This window comes from Lygodium microphyllum, chromosome 2 (assembly GCF_053477565.2).
Source record: "Lygodium microphyllum isolate KBCC chromosome 2, Lygodium_microphyllum_v1.1.10, whole genome shotgun sequence".
NCBI classification, from domain to species: domain Eukaryota; kingdom Viridiplantae; phylum Streptophyta; class Polypodiopsida; order Schizaeales; family Lygodiaceae; genus Lygodium; species Lygodium microphyllum.
Window position 1 is genome coordinate 10842245 of NC_141136.1, and position 18492 is coordinate 10860736.

The window sequence follows — 18492 nt, forward strand, 5'->3', positions numbered from 1 at the left end:
CAAAACCAAATCTTTTAATAGGGTATCTAACCTTGCTAGACATGAGTACTATTAGATCACTTAGTAGAGTCTTTACATTAATATGTGCTCTTTGTAAACCTAGTGTCACGACTAAAGGAATACCTCATCATCCAAGCTCTCTAAACCATTAGAATCTCCATTGAACCCCAAGTGCTAGCAAATGCATCATTTCCATCCAATGCCTTCTTCTTCCCTTTGTCTTTACCTACAATACTAATAGATATAGCTGAAGATATAAGACTACTCATTAGTCTCCTAGACCAAGGGCTGACTATAAATCTAGTACCAAATGATGTTTTTAGTCCACTAAGAAATTGTGATTTTTGCTTTTCTTTTTGCACATGACTACCATCATCATCATCATCATCCAATGCATTACCACTATATGCCCATCTTATCAAAATAACATCCTAACTCACTCTGAACTCACCTATGATAGGGTTATAATAGTGATACCCTTTTTGCTCTAAAGAGTATTCAACAAAAATACATATTTCAACATTTGGATCAAGCTTATTTTGTAGTTGTGGGATATACGTGTAAGCAAAGTGTCTCTTTATCCCATGAGACCTAAATAAGCCATTGAACTCATTAGAGAGGTACTCTTCCCCTCCATTTGACCTCAAGCACTTAACTTTCAAGTCTATTTCTGTTTCAACAACATCCATGAAAGTTTTAAAGTACTCAAATACATCACTCTTTTCCTTCATGAAATACACCCACAACTTTCTTGAACAATCATCAATAAATGTGACAAAATATTTACTCTCACCTAGAGATATGTTCTATATAGGTCTCAAAACATCTGAATACACAACATCAAGTATATTCCTACTCACATCTCTATCATACAAAAAAACTTGCATGCTTACTAAACTAACATGCTTCACACACTTTATGAATTTCTGCAACTCTAAAAGTGGACAACCTTGTAACCAACCATTTGGATTGCATTAATTTTAACCTTTGTATATTTGTATGTCCAATACATTTGTGCCATATTTTAATGTTTGTAACTACTCCTTTTCCTTTAATGTACATAGCAACATTGTTAACCCTCAGACAAACAAGATGGAAAATCCGAAAAATCTAAAGCAGAGGACAAGGCCAAGGAAAAAGTGAAACGGAAGACAAAGGCACAAAAATAAGAAGTGTAGAAAAGTCCTAAATCAAGGAGAAAGGCACACAATAAAAAGCGCAAGTCAATACTTTTGTAAAAGAGCCAAGACGCACCATGATTTATTTTAAGAGCGCGGGCTCTCACCTGTGAAAATTATAAAGATAGATAGGCAGTAGGAATGAAGCTAGGAAGATAGGAGGACAATGGGAAAAAGAGCCTACTCCAAGGCCGGCCATGTAAAAAGGGGATAAGGGGATGACCATCCAAAAGGGATTTAGGATTTTGTATATAAATTTGAAAAGTGAATGAGAAGCTCATTCTTGTGTGTGGTCAAAAGTAGCTCTCCTCTTCTTCTTCTTCTTATTCTTGCTTGCTTGAGCTTGTGCTTGAGAGAGGGAGTGTGAGAGTGTGAGGGAGTGAGTGTGTGAGGGTGAGGGACCATGGTGGAAAAGCTCTCCATCTTCTCCTCTCTTCTTATCTTCTTCTCTTCTCTTGTCTTGCTCGCGACAATGGAGCTTGGAGCGTGGAGCTTGAGGATGGAGCTCGCTTGAAGCTTGCACTTGAATCATGGAGCTATCGGAGTGCTCGAGAGAGGAAGCAACTCGATCGGGCATAGAGGTAAGCTCACTACACTCGTAGAGAGAGATAGCGTGTTAGCTATGATGTGAGAGATAGCCATTAGTGCTCGACTTGAAACGCTTGAACAATAAGCATTCCGTGGGTCTTGGCAGTTGACTCGCCCCTACATTTTGGTTCCGTTGTGCCGAGACCAATGGATTTAAGCCTTGAGTGCTTGCGCACTTCGAATCGAGCTTGAAGTAAGGTTTTCCTCGAACTAGTGCTTGAGGTAGATAGGTAGGAAGCGAGGGAGTTTGAAGAGGTATTTGATCTCCTTAGCAAGCAAGTTTTTAATTTTTTGGATTTGGAAAAGCATGTTGGAGTAGTGTAGATAATTGCTTTGTGAATTGTATGCATTAGGGTAGGAAAAAACAAAGAAAATGAAGGAAAACAAGCATTGGGTTTTCTGCTGTCATAACAAGGAAAGAGGGTTTGATTTGTTTGTCGATTTGCATTTTTAGAGTTTATTTGCTATTCCAGATATATACAACTCTTCCCCTCTATCCATAGCTTTGATCTGAAGGTGTGTGCGATAGACCATGACCTAAATCGTGTGATTCGGGCGATTTATTGTTGCATTAGCCAAAATCGTGCCGTGTCCTGTATTCAGCCATTCGGCCCACTACCACTCAGACGCCCACCACTTGGCCCATCTAAATCGACCATTCAGACCAACTTGGCATTCGACCCACCTGACTCAGCCCTTGGTCGTTTGGCCTGAACCCATTCGAACAAACCTCTTGGCCCTTAATCTGGTCGATTTGGCCCACTATCGTTCGGTCATTCGGCCCTTGGACAACCACATTCAGACTGTCCAAATTCAACATTCAGACCAATTGCATTTGGCCCTTTCTCATTCAGCCCCCTCGACCAACCCTCGACCATTCGGATGGGCTGAATCGGACATTCGGCCCCTACAATTCAGACCTGCTAGGCTGAATTTGGATTTTTTTTAAATTTTAACTTGTAGACCATGAAACCAACCCAGAGACTATATAGAGCCAAAAGCATATCATAGATCTATCACTAGATTGAAATCTAGAGCAAGTAGTTCAAAACTTGGCTACGAATGGTCCTTCAAATTGTGCATGGTATTTAGCGTAACAGCCCTACGGGCTGGGGGGATTGCTCCCCCTCCCCCCCGTGGACCCCCGCAGAGGGGGCTCTACCCCCTCCACACCTCCCCCAAGTAGGCTGGAGATAAAACATGCATTGTGATAGGTCCTCCAAATAAGATCGTAGTGTAGTAATGACTCCACACAAGCATAGATTCTCGCTTGCAAAACATAAACTAAAAGCCTATACCCAAACAAAGACAAACAGAGACCCTAGAACCTCAATGGGCCAATCTAGCCAACAAGGCAAAAAGGCCACACCACAAAAACATGTATATGTTGCATTTGGACTGCATCTAGTCAAAGTGGAATGCAACAACGTCAAGCAACAACTGTGAGGATGACTAGACATGAGAGTCCTGAGGATAGATGTGCCTTGAACGACACTGCTACACAGACGACCCAAGGCATGAGTGGAGAATCCACATCTATTTGTGCAATTGGGGACTCAGAAGCATGCATTAGAAGGCTTGAATTTATAAGCCAAGACCCGGAAGATGAAGACATAGTACCGCCTGCTTATCTTAGGGTCAAACTCACCGCAAAAAGAGAGCACTGTGTCGATACTCTCATTAATGAAGGAGTTGATTTTAATATCTTGATCTATGAAGCATGGACTCTACTAGGCCAACCAGAGCTCACATCGACTAATGCAACTCTTAGTCCTTACGAGGGACAGCCACAAGCACTTATAGGGAAGTGCAAAGTCCTTGTAACTATTAAAATTGAAAGCTTACATATCCTATTCCATGTTCCTCCGAATAGTGCTAATTGTGGAAAGAAAACCCTCCTAGGAAGACCCTTCAAAAGGGCGACGAAGTGTGAGGCCGATTATGTAGCACAGAGGATACACTTGACACTATCAGGTGTGAGGATAATCACAACCTTTAGCAAGGGTGACCTCATCAAACCTCGAGGAAAAGACAAGGAATATTTTGACATACCATGCAAGCCTAGTAACAAGAGCAAGGACTTGTTGAAAGAGTTGATACAAGCGCATGTTGAACAGAGAGAACCAGTGAATGAGGCCATGCTTGAAACAATAAGGTTAGGAGACAATGCCAAGGATAGGCTTTGGACTCACAAATATTGTAGAAGACCACAAAAAAAGCCCAAGCCTTATAGATGAAGGTATCAATGGAGAGCCAACACAACACCGCGATGGATATCCAAAGCGTTGCTATGTGCTCAAGGGTATTATGTAGGTAACCAATGGATTTGGGTACCAAAACCCCCTGCTAAACCACCTCTGTCAGCTGAAGGCCAAATCGTATCAAAAGCAAAGAAGCGCAAGAGGAAATCTAAACAAAAATCCAAGTCTCGAGTCAACAACATTGGAATAACTGAGCTCTTCACGATTGAAATCAAGAAACCAAACATGACTATTCGAAAGGTAGATCCTCAGCCTAGCATACTTGACAAGCAAACGTCCGATGTAACCATCGAGTATGAACATAGACCATTGGTGCCCAATGAGCCTTTGAATTGCCAAGAGGATAATAAGCACCACAGGTGCAACACTGCTCATGATAAGGCTGATTGCTCAATAAAGCAAATGGCAGAATCGTCTAACAGCCACAAGCAAATCTTCTAGCCAGTGCCAAGTCCACCTAGGAGTTCCAAATCTCCTACACCCTCTTTCTCGAAACGGACATAGGAAGCACAATAGTAGTCATCAAGTACATCTACTCAATCCCAATCTCTATCTCCATTTGAGCTTCCAAATGTCCAAGATGTGGGACATGACACCACCCCTAATTCTCAGCCTAAGGATATGCATGTGCAATCCATCGTGACTAGTTGCTCGATCTGCACAAGTGAATTTGCAAAGGACAAAAAAAGAAATGACCACTTCTGATCGGCCTAAGGACTTGACACTACAATCCACCAACAGTAGCCAGTACATTGAACTAACTGCTACTACTTCCAATCAAGGATCACAACGGTTATAACCTTTGGCCATGACGACGCCCCTTGCGGAACGTGTCCTTAGCAATTCACCTATGGAAGAGGTGTCATAACAAACATCCTTGACACCTCCAATACTTCTGAAGCACCTAAAGCTTAGGCTTGAGGAGAAATCTCTCGTAGATTTGGCCAAGGAGATGGCACATATGACCAATGAACTAGGTATGAAGTGCTCGGTGAAGCTCGATCACAAGCTAACAACCATCACGTGTGCATATGTCCATGTGGACATTGGAAGGTCAACATCGTAGCGCACAAAGCTCATAGCCGAACCCCTGAGGTGGAATGAGTAGCAACATTTTTGCCCCCGCTATGTAGCTATCGCTGAAGAAGTCATAAAGGATATTCCAAAAGCCACAACTAGAGAATTGCACTTGATATCCTCACTCTATACTACTCAATGTGAGACAAACAAGGAAAAACTTGAAGCAATCAAACGAAAAGGGAAAGGACAAGGTAACTTTGTGGAGAAATGGTACTCCAACCATAGTTTGGCAGCCAAAATTGGCCATTGATTAATGACGCTTGATGAGCAAAGGAAAGCCGTTTGGACATCAATATATGATCCCACGTACGTTACCCCGACCTCATTAAGAGTATTGGCAACGGTCCATGATGTCCAACTTTTTGCCACTGTCCAAAAACATCCCTTGTATGATAAACTGCTTCTAGAAGAAGATCTACATGTGGCTAGCGGGTTTGGAGTAGGGAGCATGGTACTTGATGTTAGCACATATGTCTTCTACCTCATTCAAGACCCTGCAATCCTAGATCTCTATGCTTCCCATCAATACAACCCTGACTTCTTCAGCTGGTTTCATCCAAGCCTATGTGAGAGAAACCCTAAACCATCTCTCTGTTCTACACTAGAGTCACCCAAATCTCCAGGGCAAGAGAAAAATAGCTCTAAACACAACACCCGCTCTGATAAGAAGCAATGGAGGCATGTTCCAATGGGTAAGGACAAGAGTCTAAAGCAGATGCTTAACCAGGAGCAACTACCAATGCAATCAAATGAGCAAGTAAACATAGGGGAATTAGTTGAAGAGCTAAACTCTCCAAAAAGAGAGGTAGTTGTACCCTCATAACCTAATGAGGCTATTCAGCAGGCCGCGGCTATGTCTCATGAGGACACACCAGAAAAAGAGAATATTGAGGCCCAACCAAGCACATCAATGGCTGACCTAGTTCAAGGTCCTAAGTCTTTAAAGGATATACCTCAGTTGCCCAAGAAAAAGAGGAGAAAACAATGAAAACAACAACAGTTGCAAGTGGTGATAGACGCCAAGAAGATTGAGACCAAGGGTGCTGAAGAACTGAGGAATGAAGCATAAAGTCCACCCTTGAATGAACCCATTGCCATCTCTCCTAACAACAGTGAAACCTCAGACACATTCGTGTGTTCTGATTAGTCAAAGAAACCATTACCATCAACAGTTGTTGCTGGCAATACTCAATCCATCGACAACAACAGAACTTGCATTGACCAATCAAGAGTGGATACAACACTGTCACAACAAGATGACAAAAATATATCAGTCACATCTGAGGAGAACCATGGGACAATAGCAGCAAATCCTCAAGAGAAACATGAAAACCCTGAGGACATAAGCAATGCTAGCATTGACCAATCTTGCTCATATAGGCTTGAGGCCCCAACTATGCTAAAGCCTAGGAAAACTCCAAAAACCTTGCATGAGATGGCAACTGAGCAAGCCTTCATAGAACATAGAAGTGTCAAAAAGTGCTTGACCGAGTTGGAGGCTAAACTCAAATTATTTGCACGTGCTTACGTCCTTGCGGACATAGGCACATTCCCTAGGGAGCAGCTTGAGGAATATTTATCATATCCGCTATTCTGGGAAGAGCAAGAATATCTTAACAAGCACTATGACAAGCTCCTATATGAACACATGCAACTCATCTTAAACGAGGAAGCTGACGAACTACGCTTAACAGTGACATTCAACAAAGTTCTTTGCCAGCCAAACCTCTTTGAGATAGAGAAACTAAAGCGACAATCAGAGGGTCGAAGTTAATTTGAAAAACGTTGGTTTGAAAATCGTGCTACAATGGCCGAACTTGGAGCCCAGATTATGATAGTCTTAGAGAAGCGTTTGACCAAATGGCTGTCTCAAAGAGACCCAACCTATGTGGCACCAACTTCCTTTCGAGTACTAATTGCCATTCGGGGTATGGACTTAGCCGGAGCTAGCCAAGAGAACTCTTTGATTGAGAAAATTCTCATTGAGAAGAAGCTACATGTTGCCAGTAGTAGACTCGGACAAGGTACCATCCTACTCGATGTTGCAAAATATTTGTTGTTATTGAGTAGGCTACCACGAGTGCTAGATACATATGCCACACTCTAGTACAATCCTAAGTTCTACAATTGGTTTTTATCCTCACGAAGTGACATGGATTTATAAACGTGTATATAAATAAATAATGTGTTTTGTGACTGTGTATAGATAATACCAAAAAAGCAAAGCCAGCACACACACAAGCAATGATAATCAATTGCAGGTGATATGCATCGAAGTCAACACCACGGGATTTAGATAACTGATGCCTCTCTGAGCTGTACCTATTCATTGTGGTTGAAGCATATGACTTGCATATACTCTCACAAGTTGTCAAGTGGATACATGATGATACAAGTCTCTGTACGAAAGCGTTCAATGTCCAAGTCACCACAATACCACCAATCCCACAAAGAGCCATTACAAAAAGCAACATAAATACCGAGAATAAAGAGCCATGATGGAAGCCCCACTATTGGAATAGAAAATCACCCTTGCAAAAAAAGCACACATTACATTTGAGCATAGCCCAAAGCATAGTCTTGGCTACTCTCTCTTTCTTAGCCAAACTCTACATCTGGCTAATTGTAGTTGCTACCTCAATTGTACCGATGTCTCACATGTTATAAAGAGGTTTGCAAAATCTCAAGTGTATCTCTCCATCTCAACAACTGTTCCTCTAGCATCGAGGCTAGTAACACAATCATCCTTATCCATTTTTCACAACCTTTGGATCTTGACATTTCTCAGTCCAAATGAAAGGCTGATAGCCTCAATGCATTGCATTGGTTGTATTCATTTTATTTTATTTTTAAGATGAAAAAGAGGGAGAGAGAGAAAAAAGAAGAGAAAGCAAAAAGAAAAGGAAAAAAAGAAAGAAAAAAACTCACGATCACATCACAAAACCTAGGGGTCCTCAAATTGGGTACGTCCAGTGACCTTAGTCGGTTGGCTCTGTCCCTAATCCCCTAGCCCTTTACACCCCCCCCACAATTGTTCAGGGCACATCAAGGGCAGGACATACCTAGGGAGCTCATCTCGCCTATGGTTAGACTTGTCACCCCGAACCATTTGCACAATTCTTTTTCGCACTCCATCTCAATGCCTTTGTAATCAACAGTGGTAAGAAAGGCATGGAAGACCATGGAAAGTATACGGTACTCTTCAACTACTATAAGTAGCCACCAACTACAAAAAGCTAAGGTGTCAATGAGCTCAAGTATGCTACGTCACGTTGTCAAAATCGCAAATGATGTCTCAAGAAGCCTTTAAGTGTACTTCTCCTCAACATCAATAATTTTTTCCACCCAATTGAACCCTTGCTTCATCCATGGCAAACCACAACTTCTCCATGGCAAACCACATCAGTCCCTTTTAACCACGTCTTTGGAGCATGCCAAAGCCTGCTATCTACGACAGAGAGTGCCATGGGACTGGCACTCATCTAGGAGGGGGGTGATGTTAATCCTCAGATGAATGAGGTGAAAAATCCGAAAAATCTAAAGCAGAGGACAAAGTCAAGGCAAAAGTAAAATTGAAGACGAAGGCACGCCAATAAAAATAAGAAGTGCAGAAAAGTCATAAATCAAGGAGAAAGACACACAAGAAAAAGCACAAGTCAATACTTTTGTAAAAGAGCGTAGGCTCTCACTCGTGCAAATTGTAAAGATAGATGGGCGGTAGGAAGGAAGCTAGGAAGATAGGAGGACAATGGGAAAAAGAGCCTAGGCCAGGGCTGGCCACATAAAAAAGGGAATAAGGGGATGACCGCTAAAAGGGATTTAGGGTTTTGTATATAAATTTGAAAAGTGAATGAGAAGCTCATTCTTATGTGTGGCCAAAAGTAGCTCTCCTCCTCCTCTTCTTCTTTTTCTCCTTCTTCTTATTCTTCTTATTCTTCTTGTTCTTGCTTTCTTGAGCTTGTGCTTGAGAGAGGAAGTGTGAGGGTGAGGGACCGTGGTGGAGAAGCTCTCCATCTTCTCCTCTCTTCTTCTATTCTTCTCTTCTCTTGTCTTGCTCGCGGCAATGGAGCTTGGAGCGTGGAGCTTGAGGATGGAGCTCGCTTAAAGCTTGCACTTGGATCGTGGAGCTATCGGAGTACTTGGGAGAGGAGGCAACTCGATTGGGCATGAAGGTAAGCTCATGACTCGTAGAGAGAGATAACGCGTCGGCTATGTAAGAGGTAGCCATTAGTGCTCGACTTGAAATGCTTGAACAATAAGCGGTTTGTGGGTCTTGGCGATTGAGCTTGAGCTTGCCTCTACAAACATTCATAGCAAGAATTTCATTATCTAAAGTAAACATGTGGCCAACTCTACTTTCTTTTGCGACCAACCTGCACTTATCATTAAAATCTTTCACAAAATAACCTATTGCATTAAATGGAACCTACAGTCCTTGCTCTACCATTTGACCAACAAACACTGAATTTTCAGTGATCATGAGAGAGACCAACTCATCAAAATAAAAAAATGGCATTCATACATACACAAAAGTAATGAACGATTTTCAAGTCGTCTCATTATTAAGGCCTCCCAAAGTAGATGGTACCAAATCATCATCATTAGGCATTGCATCAATATGTGCTAAGGAATTTGCAATGCTTTTCACCTTCAAAACATACTCATTTACAAATATATATCCTTTTATTAAGGTATTCAACTCTTGGTTGAGTTGAATCTTTCGTGTCTTTGTATTTACTAAAAACATATTCTTGAGAAGATTGTCCAAGTTGCATATGAAGTTTTAGCATTTCTGATATGCTTGAGCATAGTATTATCAATGACTATATATAGCCAATACATTACCTTTTTGCCTTTTGCATTCTATTTTTTCCATGGATTTCATTCTTCTATAGTCGGAGGATTACTCAGCTCTAGTTCATTTTCTTCACTTGAAACAAACTCGAAGATACCTTTTTCAATAAGAATGTTTGTCACGTAAAACACACTGAGCAGCATTTTTCACTGTGACTGCTGAACAATATATGTAATATGCAACCTATTTGCAGATAAAACTTGTGTTTGCCTCTTAATAAACACCTAAGAACTTGTAGATTTGAAATCTATAAGCTGTGCATCCACTTTTGGTCAACACAATCAAAGTCACAATATACATTGAAATTGTTGTCTGCATTTTGATAGAAATAAAGCATTCTACTTGATAATTTATTTGTCTCTTCCACGCTCCATAGTGTGATCAGGAATGTAAATAGTGGTAGGGGTTTAGAGTTGTACTCAATTTTATGAAGTGTGCCTTGCTATGTGAAGTGTCCTAACTATTACTAAGGGCCCAATTACCCTCGCAGGGGGGGGGGGGGGGAGAGTGGAGGACATTTCCCCTAGTCACCCCTAGTGCGATACAGAAGTGACGTGGGTGAGGAGGATTATCTAAACCCTATCTTTCCCCATTAGCATTGATATAAAACAAGGTTTTAGTAGTGTGCTAACGGGGTTAACCCTATCAAATGATTCCTATTAGTCCCTGAATGCTCCTTTCAACTTTTGTGTTAACAACTCATACCTATTCACCCAATCATAGGGTCTTGTTTGACAACTTGCATTGCTTGTGTTGGAGTGTGACCACTTTGTTTGTAGGGGTAAGATAACCTACAAAAATACATTTTGTTCACTCTATTATAGTTGTTATGTGACCTGGCCCCAACATTGGTGCAAAGCATAAGGAAAATAATGTGTGATAAGAGAATCTAGGCACAGACTGCCTAGTAAGATTGTAAAATGAACATAGATGAAGCGAAATTGCTATGCAGTGCGGTTGACAATCCATTTCTCCTATTTCTCTATCTTCTTTTCCCTCTTTATTTCTAATTTGTTTCTTCTTCTTCCTCTCTCTCTCTCTCTCTCTCTCCTCTCTTTTTTGCCTCTCTAAAATTTTTCAAAATGAAATTTTCTCTCTCCTTTTTTGTTTCTGTCTCCTATTTTTGCCCTCTCTCTCTCTCTCTCTTCATTTCTCTCCCCCCTCTTTTTACCTCTCTCCCCCCCTCCCTGAGAGAGAGAGAGAGAATTGCACATATGTCAGGGAGAGTTTAAATTCAAAAATTTTCAAATAGGTTTGGGAAAGTGTTGTAGGTTCAAGAGGCCTTCTACAAGTTTGGGGTCTCCCCAACCTACAACAAAAATAATAGATGAAATTAAATTTAAATAGATTTAAAAAAATGTTGTAAGTTTGAGAGGCTCTCTAAAAGTTCGTGTGACTACTAAAAAAATAATAGATGAAATTATTCACATTGATGATTGCACAGCCACATTCTCAAAATAAAAATTTGCAAAAAGCCTGATTGCACGTGTCGTAGAAGTTGTTTCTCTCGACAGACACAAATGTTGGATTAGCGCAAAAGCAAGGTCCTTACATTATCTCGAGAGCTCTCTCTCTCTCTCTCTCTCTCTCTCTCTCTCTCTCTCTCTGTGTGTGCACATCGCCATTTTTCTCCAAAAGGAGGAGAAGAAGACGAATCTGTAGAAGTAGAAAGAGAGGAGGGATGGAGGGTTTGCTTTGTTAACCCTCCTTCATTTCAACCTTTCGGAACCTTCCTACCTGTATGCCTGCCATGTCTCTTGTTTGGCGCTCTTGCCTCGTGTCCTTGGGTCAGGAAGGCCGCGGCTGTTGCTTATCAGCTCTAATCAACAATCACAACGCTTCGCCTCTGATCCGGACTAGCAAGTTTGCAGAATCGGCACGAGTCAACTCATCGTTTACACCCCATATCCCCGCACCTCCGCGGAAAAGGATTGTCTCCAACTGCGCGCCTGCTGAGGGTCCTGTAAACGGCTCATCTCCATCCTCTGCAGCTGATGGAGCTTCTGTGGTAAGTGCTGTTGACTCTTTTGGTGTACCTGTCACTCGAACTGCGTGCAATGCTTTTCCAGATTTTCATCGTTAAAAAGTATTGTCAGATTCCTCGTGGCGATACATAGCATTCTTGCAGTGTTGGGGATGATAGCTAACATAACACCTCTGAAAAGAGCTCATGCATGCCAGTGTCGCTAACCACGTCCAAACGGCATATTAGCCATCTCATAGCATTTTGCACGTATCAACACACAGTCTGATTACTTGAGGGAGAGAGATGGTGGGTAAGGAGGGGGGTTGTTGTGAGGATGGAGAGAGTTGGAAGGAAAGTTACGTCCAAACTTACCTATGAGACTTAAGAGCTATGGTGCTGTTAGATATAGTTATATTCAACAAGCCAGAACATAAGAGGGACAATAGAGGAACTTCAATCCAAAGTGCCCTGGTCCAGGTGCTTTTCATCCACAACCATATGTGAGAAGCTCACGTGTCTTCGTAGTACATCTAGATCCGAAGTTGACACATTTAGAGTTGGTAACAAGGTCAATGATTGCATCATGTGGTGTGCTTAGGCTCCTTATCAGATTCACTTTTCAAACAACATCGAATGAACACTCTTTGGGCACAATAGAACAAGTATAACACAATATTTAATCTAACTTTTGTTCGCAACTTGTGTTTTTAGTGTCTTATTTTTGAGGTTTCATCAGATGCATACAATAATAATCTTTCTTTGATCACACAATCATAGCGTTCATGTAATGGATAAGTTGTAAGAGGCCCGGTGTCCTAATTGCAATTGCCTCTACAAAGTGCTCAATTATTGTCGCTTTGAGTTACAATGATAAGTCCACATTTTTGATCTGGGGACTGAGTATGTGGCACAATGACTAAACATGTCATTGATACTACTTATAGGAAATTTGACATTTAAAGATGTAATGCTTCTTTGTCTCCAATGTGTTTTAGAATTGGATATGGTTAGCATTTTGTATATCATGCATGCTATCTCTTGGTTGTGAGCTCCATTAGACTTTGATAGATGTTAGAGATTGGTCAGTTCTTGTCTAGTCGTGTTGCACATTTGGTCAGTTTGTGGGCAAGATGGCCATTCATTTTTTTGCTGCAGCCATTAGTATTGTATAACTTTATTATTTTATTGTTATTATATGGCAAGTGAGCCCATTTTATAGGTCCAACCTGATGTTGGTTTGCTATATTTATTGCTTGTAGTTGTGTGGTTCGTCATTCAGTTAGTCTATGAGAGATTCGGATGGTTGGTGCGAGGTCTTCTACTAGAGATATAGAAACACATACCCTGATACATATTCTGCCTTCATTATTGAGTATTCTACATTCATATTCTGCCGGACAAATTGCTCGTACACTGTGTTTGTTGAAGATGCCCGTTGACTGAGAGGAATAATGAAATAATGCCCTCCAAGAGTACCGCCGAGAGAACTGATTGCACCAATGGTAACCTGTCCCTCAGAACTTGGACGTGGCATAAGGCTCACGGATCTAGAGTGTTGTCGTAGAAGAAGCTGAGGAAGCGCCTTCGTAAACAAATTTGCAAGATTATCCTCCATCTTGCAGTAAACCACATCAATGGTCTCATCCAAGATCTTCTGCGGAATGAAATGGTATTGAATCTCAATGTGCTTTGACGTAGCATAAAACATTGGGTTCCCTGCCAAAGCAATGCAATTCTCATTATCACAATGAAGTGTTGTAGGACCTAGCTAAGGACAGCCAAGCCCCCGTAGTAATCTTCGAGGCTCGTCTCACATGTGGTAGAAGACATTGCTCTATACTTTGCCTTTGTGGAAGAAAGGGCAACAGTGGGCTGCTTCTAGCTACTCCATGAGATAACACCTGTACCCGCCCCTAAAGTAAAACAATATCTTGTCGTTGACCTTTGGTGGTCAACATCTTTGGCCTAATTTGAATCCGTTCAGCTTGTAAGAACCAAAGGGGAATCTCGAGTATCTACTAGATAATAAATATCAAGATCGAGGGTCCCCTTGATGAACAGCAAAATCCTCATAGCAGCCTGCCAATGTACCATCTTGGGTTTACTCATGAACTCGGCCAATAGACCTACAACAAAGCACAAATCAACCCGAGTGTTAAGAAGCCAAATCAACGATCCAATCAATTGTTGGTAGCGGGGAGTATCCACTGCTAGAGAATCAGCATGGGTTGTAGCCTTCTAGTTCGGATCCATAGGAGTAGAAATTGCCTCATATCCCTCCATCTCAAACGTGGCCAAAAGCTCTTGCACATATTGTTGCTGGGAGATGAAAATGCGCCTTGGAGTTTGGTAAATCTCATGGCAAAAAGAAAACAAAGAAGGCACATATCCGTTAGCTCGAACACCTTGTGAAGTGCCACCTTAGTCTCCTTGACTTGCTTGGCATGGCCATCTGTCAAAATAAGATCATCCACATAAAGCACAAACAATGCGTATCCTCCAGCTAAGTTATGGACATACAATTGGGGATGGGAAGAGGAATGTCGATACCCCAACTTCCCTTGGAGGAATGAGTCTTATCTTCTCGTTCCAAGCATGTGGAGCCTGTTTGAGGCCCTTTAACGAGGAAGAGCTAGGAGGTTGCTCAACATATATCTTCTCCTTCAAATCACCATTTAGGAAGATAGATTTCACATCAAGATGATAAACTAGCCATCTTCTATGGTTGGCTAAGGCAAGAATGGCTCTAATGGTAGCCATCTGAGCTGTAGATGCAAAGGAGACGTGGAAATCCACCCCTGGCCATTGTGCGAAGCCCTTTGTAATAACGAGCCGTGCCTTGTGCTTATCCAAAGTACCATCACTGTGCTATTTGGTCTTGAAGACCCATTTTACACCAATCACCTTCCTATGAACAGGTCGAGATACAAGATCCCAAGTGCCATTCTACTCAATAGCATCCAACTCCTACTCCATAGCCTTCTTTCAATGCTGGGACTGCAAAGTCTCCTTCATGGAGGTGGGTTCCCTATCCTGTATGGCATGGGTTATCATGTTAGCCTGCTCGTTATCATTCTCAGTCTGTCATCTCCTGGTTGTGAGCTCCTGTCAGAGTCTGACAGGAGACAGAGGAGCTCTGTCAGTTCATTTCGTGGCTGTCTTTGTCAGCCCAAACTGGGCTGTTTTTCAGCAGTTGGCCCATTTTCTGGGCAGGTCGGCCAGATCTGGCCAAAGTCGGCCAGATCTGGCTGGTCGGCCAAATCTGGCCAGGTCGGCCAGATTTGGCAGGTCGGCCAGTTTTCTGGCCTGGGGGCTATATATAGCAGCCCCCCCAGTCATTCCAGCATTGTGCTCTGCAGGTTCAGCACTGCCTCCGACATCTCCGTCTCCGGCATTGGTGCTGCCATTGCTTCCAGTCTGTTCTGGTGCCCTCACTGACGTTCCGGGCTGCGTGCAGGGACTGCTTTGTCCATTTCAGTGTATTCAGCATTCATCTCAGTCAGTGCAGACTTTCTTCCTTCATTCTCTGCTTTCTCTCTCCTCTCCTCCGTGTTCGTGTTCTTCCGTTGCGCACTCTCACATGGTATCATCGCCTGATTGAGAGCACGGAGGACATACCCTCAAGAGTGAGATACCTTACTGCTGTTGCCATCTGATCAACAACTGCCAGGCGACTTCTTCAGGAGGCCCTTCAGCCTGCGTTTTGCTGCCCACGCTGCCTGCAGAGGCTGCCACGTCATCCAGCAACGCAGAAACCCTGCGTTTACCACCAGGCTGTCCCTCCTTCTGCTGGGCGACCTCCCTACAGGCTGCGTTTTGCTGTCTTGCTGGTTGCTTTCACTCCAGGCGGCACATTTCCTGCTGGCGACTTCTTTCCTGGTGCTGGTGGTCTCTTTCCTGGTGATCGACATCAGTTATCTTTGCGTTTTGCAGAGCCAGGTTTTTTTAGGCACTCTCTGCCTGCGTCTTGGTGGTTGGTGACCACATCGTTGGTCCTATTTCGACAGCGGCACAACTTTCTTTGGTATTTTGCAGTTTGGAAGATGTCTTACCAGTTTTCAGGCTTTGATGACTCAGAGGATGAACTTCTTTCTCATCATTCCTCTGAGCGGAGGTGGGATTATCAAGAGGTTCGACGTCGGGAAGAACCTCCTCGCACTCGTCCTTCTTCAGTCCATGCATCTCAGAGGGTTCCATCTACTGCGAAGGTTTCTTCCGTGAAGACTGCTTCAGATGTGCGGATGCCTTCCCTGATTCCCTCTATTCAGGTGCCGATTCTCCCTTCCTTTCCGAAGGAAGATAAGTTGGATGGTTCCAACTACTCCCTATGGTCATGCAAGGTGGCCTGCATCCTCGATACCTTTGACCTTTGGGAGCTTGTTTCTTCACCCATCGACCGTCCCCCCGTGGATTCGTTCGATGGCACCTCTATGGACCGTGCAGCCTTATGGGATAGGCTCAACGCTCGAGCCCGTTCCTTTCTTTTTATGAGTCTCCATGATTCTGTTCTTGTACATGTTCATAGGTTACAGACCGCGGTGGAAGTGTGGAAGAAGCTTACGTCTTTGTATCAGCACAAGACATTTGCAAACAAGATTTACTTGGAGAAGAAGTTGCGGATGCTCAGTCTTGATGGTTCTCCTTCCATGAAGGAGCACATCACGAAGATGGAGGATATGCGAGGCGAGCTAGCCTCTCTTGGTCGTCTGATATCGTCTGAGGATATGGCGATGATTCTGTTGACTCAGCTGCCATCACCCCGTTATGATGTCTTCTACACCAGCCTCATCACTTTGAGGACCCGTGAGACACTCCTATGGGAGGAACTTTTCCCGCTTGTCTTGGAGCATGACGAGCGACTCCAAGAGGTGGGAGCCAGTGGCTCCACCAAGGCATTTACGGCCGGCACAGGTGGCGGCAAGAAGAAGAAACAAAAGAAGGAGAAGGCCAAGGACAAGAAGGAGGAGGACAAGAAGGATGCGAAGGAGAAGAAGCCCAAGTGTCCCCATTGTGGGAAGGGCACTCATCCCGAGGAGAAGTGTTGGCAGAAGTATCCCCATTTGAAGCCTAAGGAGAAGGACTCGAAGGCAGCCCCAGCCACAACAGAATCTGCGTTTGTGCATGTCTTTGTTGAGGAGGATACAGCCCTAGCTTCTACCACACAGGGGAAGCCGTGGCTCGTCGACAGTGGAGTATCTTCACATATGACCTTCCATCAGGATTGGCTTCAGGATCTACGTTCCAGAGGGGGTACCGTCACCATTGGTGACAATTCTACAGTCCCTGTTCGAGGTGTGGGGACTTTACCTATATTTTCTGACAGGCGGTCTTCCTCCGCCCAAGTTCTCTATGTTCCTGATTTGGGTTTTAACCTATTATCTGTGCATGGCCTTACTCAGCTTGGTACCCGAGTCGTTTTTACGCAGGATGCAGTCACAGTGGAGGATGCTTCTACAGGTGATGCTCTTTGGACAGGTACACAGGAGGGTGGGCTTTATACGCTCACAGCCTTGGCTGCATGGACTTTCCATGAGCTTGGGCTGCTTTGGCATGCTCGGTATGGTCATCTGAACCTCGATTCTCTTTGTCGGGCTTCTAGGAGGAAGATGGTGGAGGGACTTCCTGATTTCCCTCCTCTTTACACTTTGTGCCCTAACTGCTTGAGGGCAAGCAGCATCGGCAGCCTCACCCACAGGTTGCCTCAAGGAGGGCTACTTCTCTGCTTGAGTTGGTTCATACCGATCTTTGCGGACCTATGGGCACGGCCTCCCTTGGGAAGGCCAGGTATTTGATGCTGATTGTGGACGACTTTAGTCGTTATGTGTGGCCTTATTTCTTGGAGTACAAGAGCGAGGCGTACTCCCGTTTCTGTGAGTGGCAGGTGTTTGTGGAGACCCAAACAACTTCCAAGGTTCGTGGCGTTCGAGCTGATCACGGTGGCGAGTTCACTTCTCACATTTTCTCTCAGTTTTGCAAGGATCATGGTATTCGGGTGGAGTATTCCCATCCGAACACACCATCAGAGAATGGTGTGGTGGAGCGTGCGAATCGGACCATGTTGGAGATGGCCCGATGTATGCTGGAGCATAGGAGTCTTCCTCATTTCCTTTGGGGTGAGGCGGTGGCTACAGCGGTGCATATTCGCAACCGCTCTCCGACTTCGGCATTACAGGACATGACTCCGTATGAGGCTTTCTTTCGCAAGAAGCCTTCCGTGTCCCATTTTCGCATCTTTGGGTGCGATGCTTTTGTCCATGTGGACAAGAAGAAGAGGAAGACGAAGTTCGACTCTAAGTCGCGAAAGCTTATCTTCGTGGGTTATAGTACGACCACGAAGGGATATCGGCTCTACGATCCGACGACGCGGAAGGTTGAGGTGAGCAGGGATGTGATCTTTGATGAGGCTTCGGCCTCTGAGGATCCGATTGATGGTTCCATTATAGATGTTTCTTCGTCATCGACGGACCCCCCCCCCCCTTCTCTCCCTTCACTTCCTTCCAGGATACCCCTTAGCACTCCCCCTATTCCTCCTCCTTCGGCTTCCCTTTCCCCTTTGGTGGATGT

The 18492-nt window shown here is 43.7% G+C and overlaps 1 protein-coding gene across 1 annotated transcript in view; it reads left to right on the plus strand.

Moving 5' to 3' along the window:
• The first annotated feature begins 11492 nt into the window (after nucleotides 1-11492).
• The window catches only part of LOC148039475 (uncharacterized), an 80781-nt gene continuing 73781 nt past the window's right edge, over nucleotides 11493-18492 (plus strand). Inside the window, exon 1 of the mRNA XM_087691058.1 lies at nucleotides 11493-11970. Coding sequence (XP_087547184.1) covers nucleotides 11704-11970 — 267 coding nt within the window. The 5' untranslated portion in view covers nucleotides 11493-11703. The remainder of the gene's footprint in view (nucleotides 11971-18492) is intronic.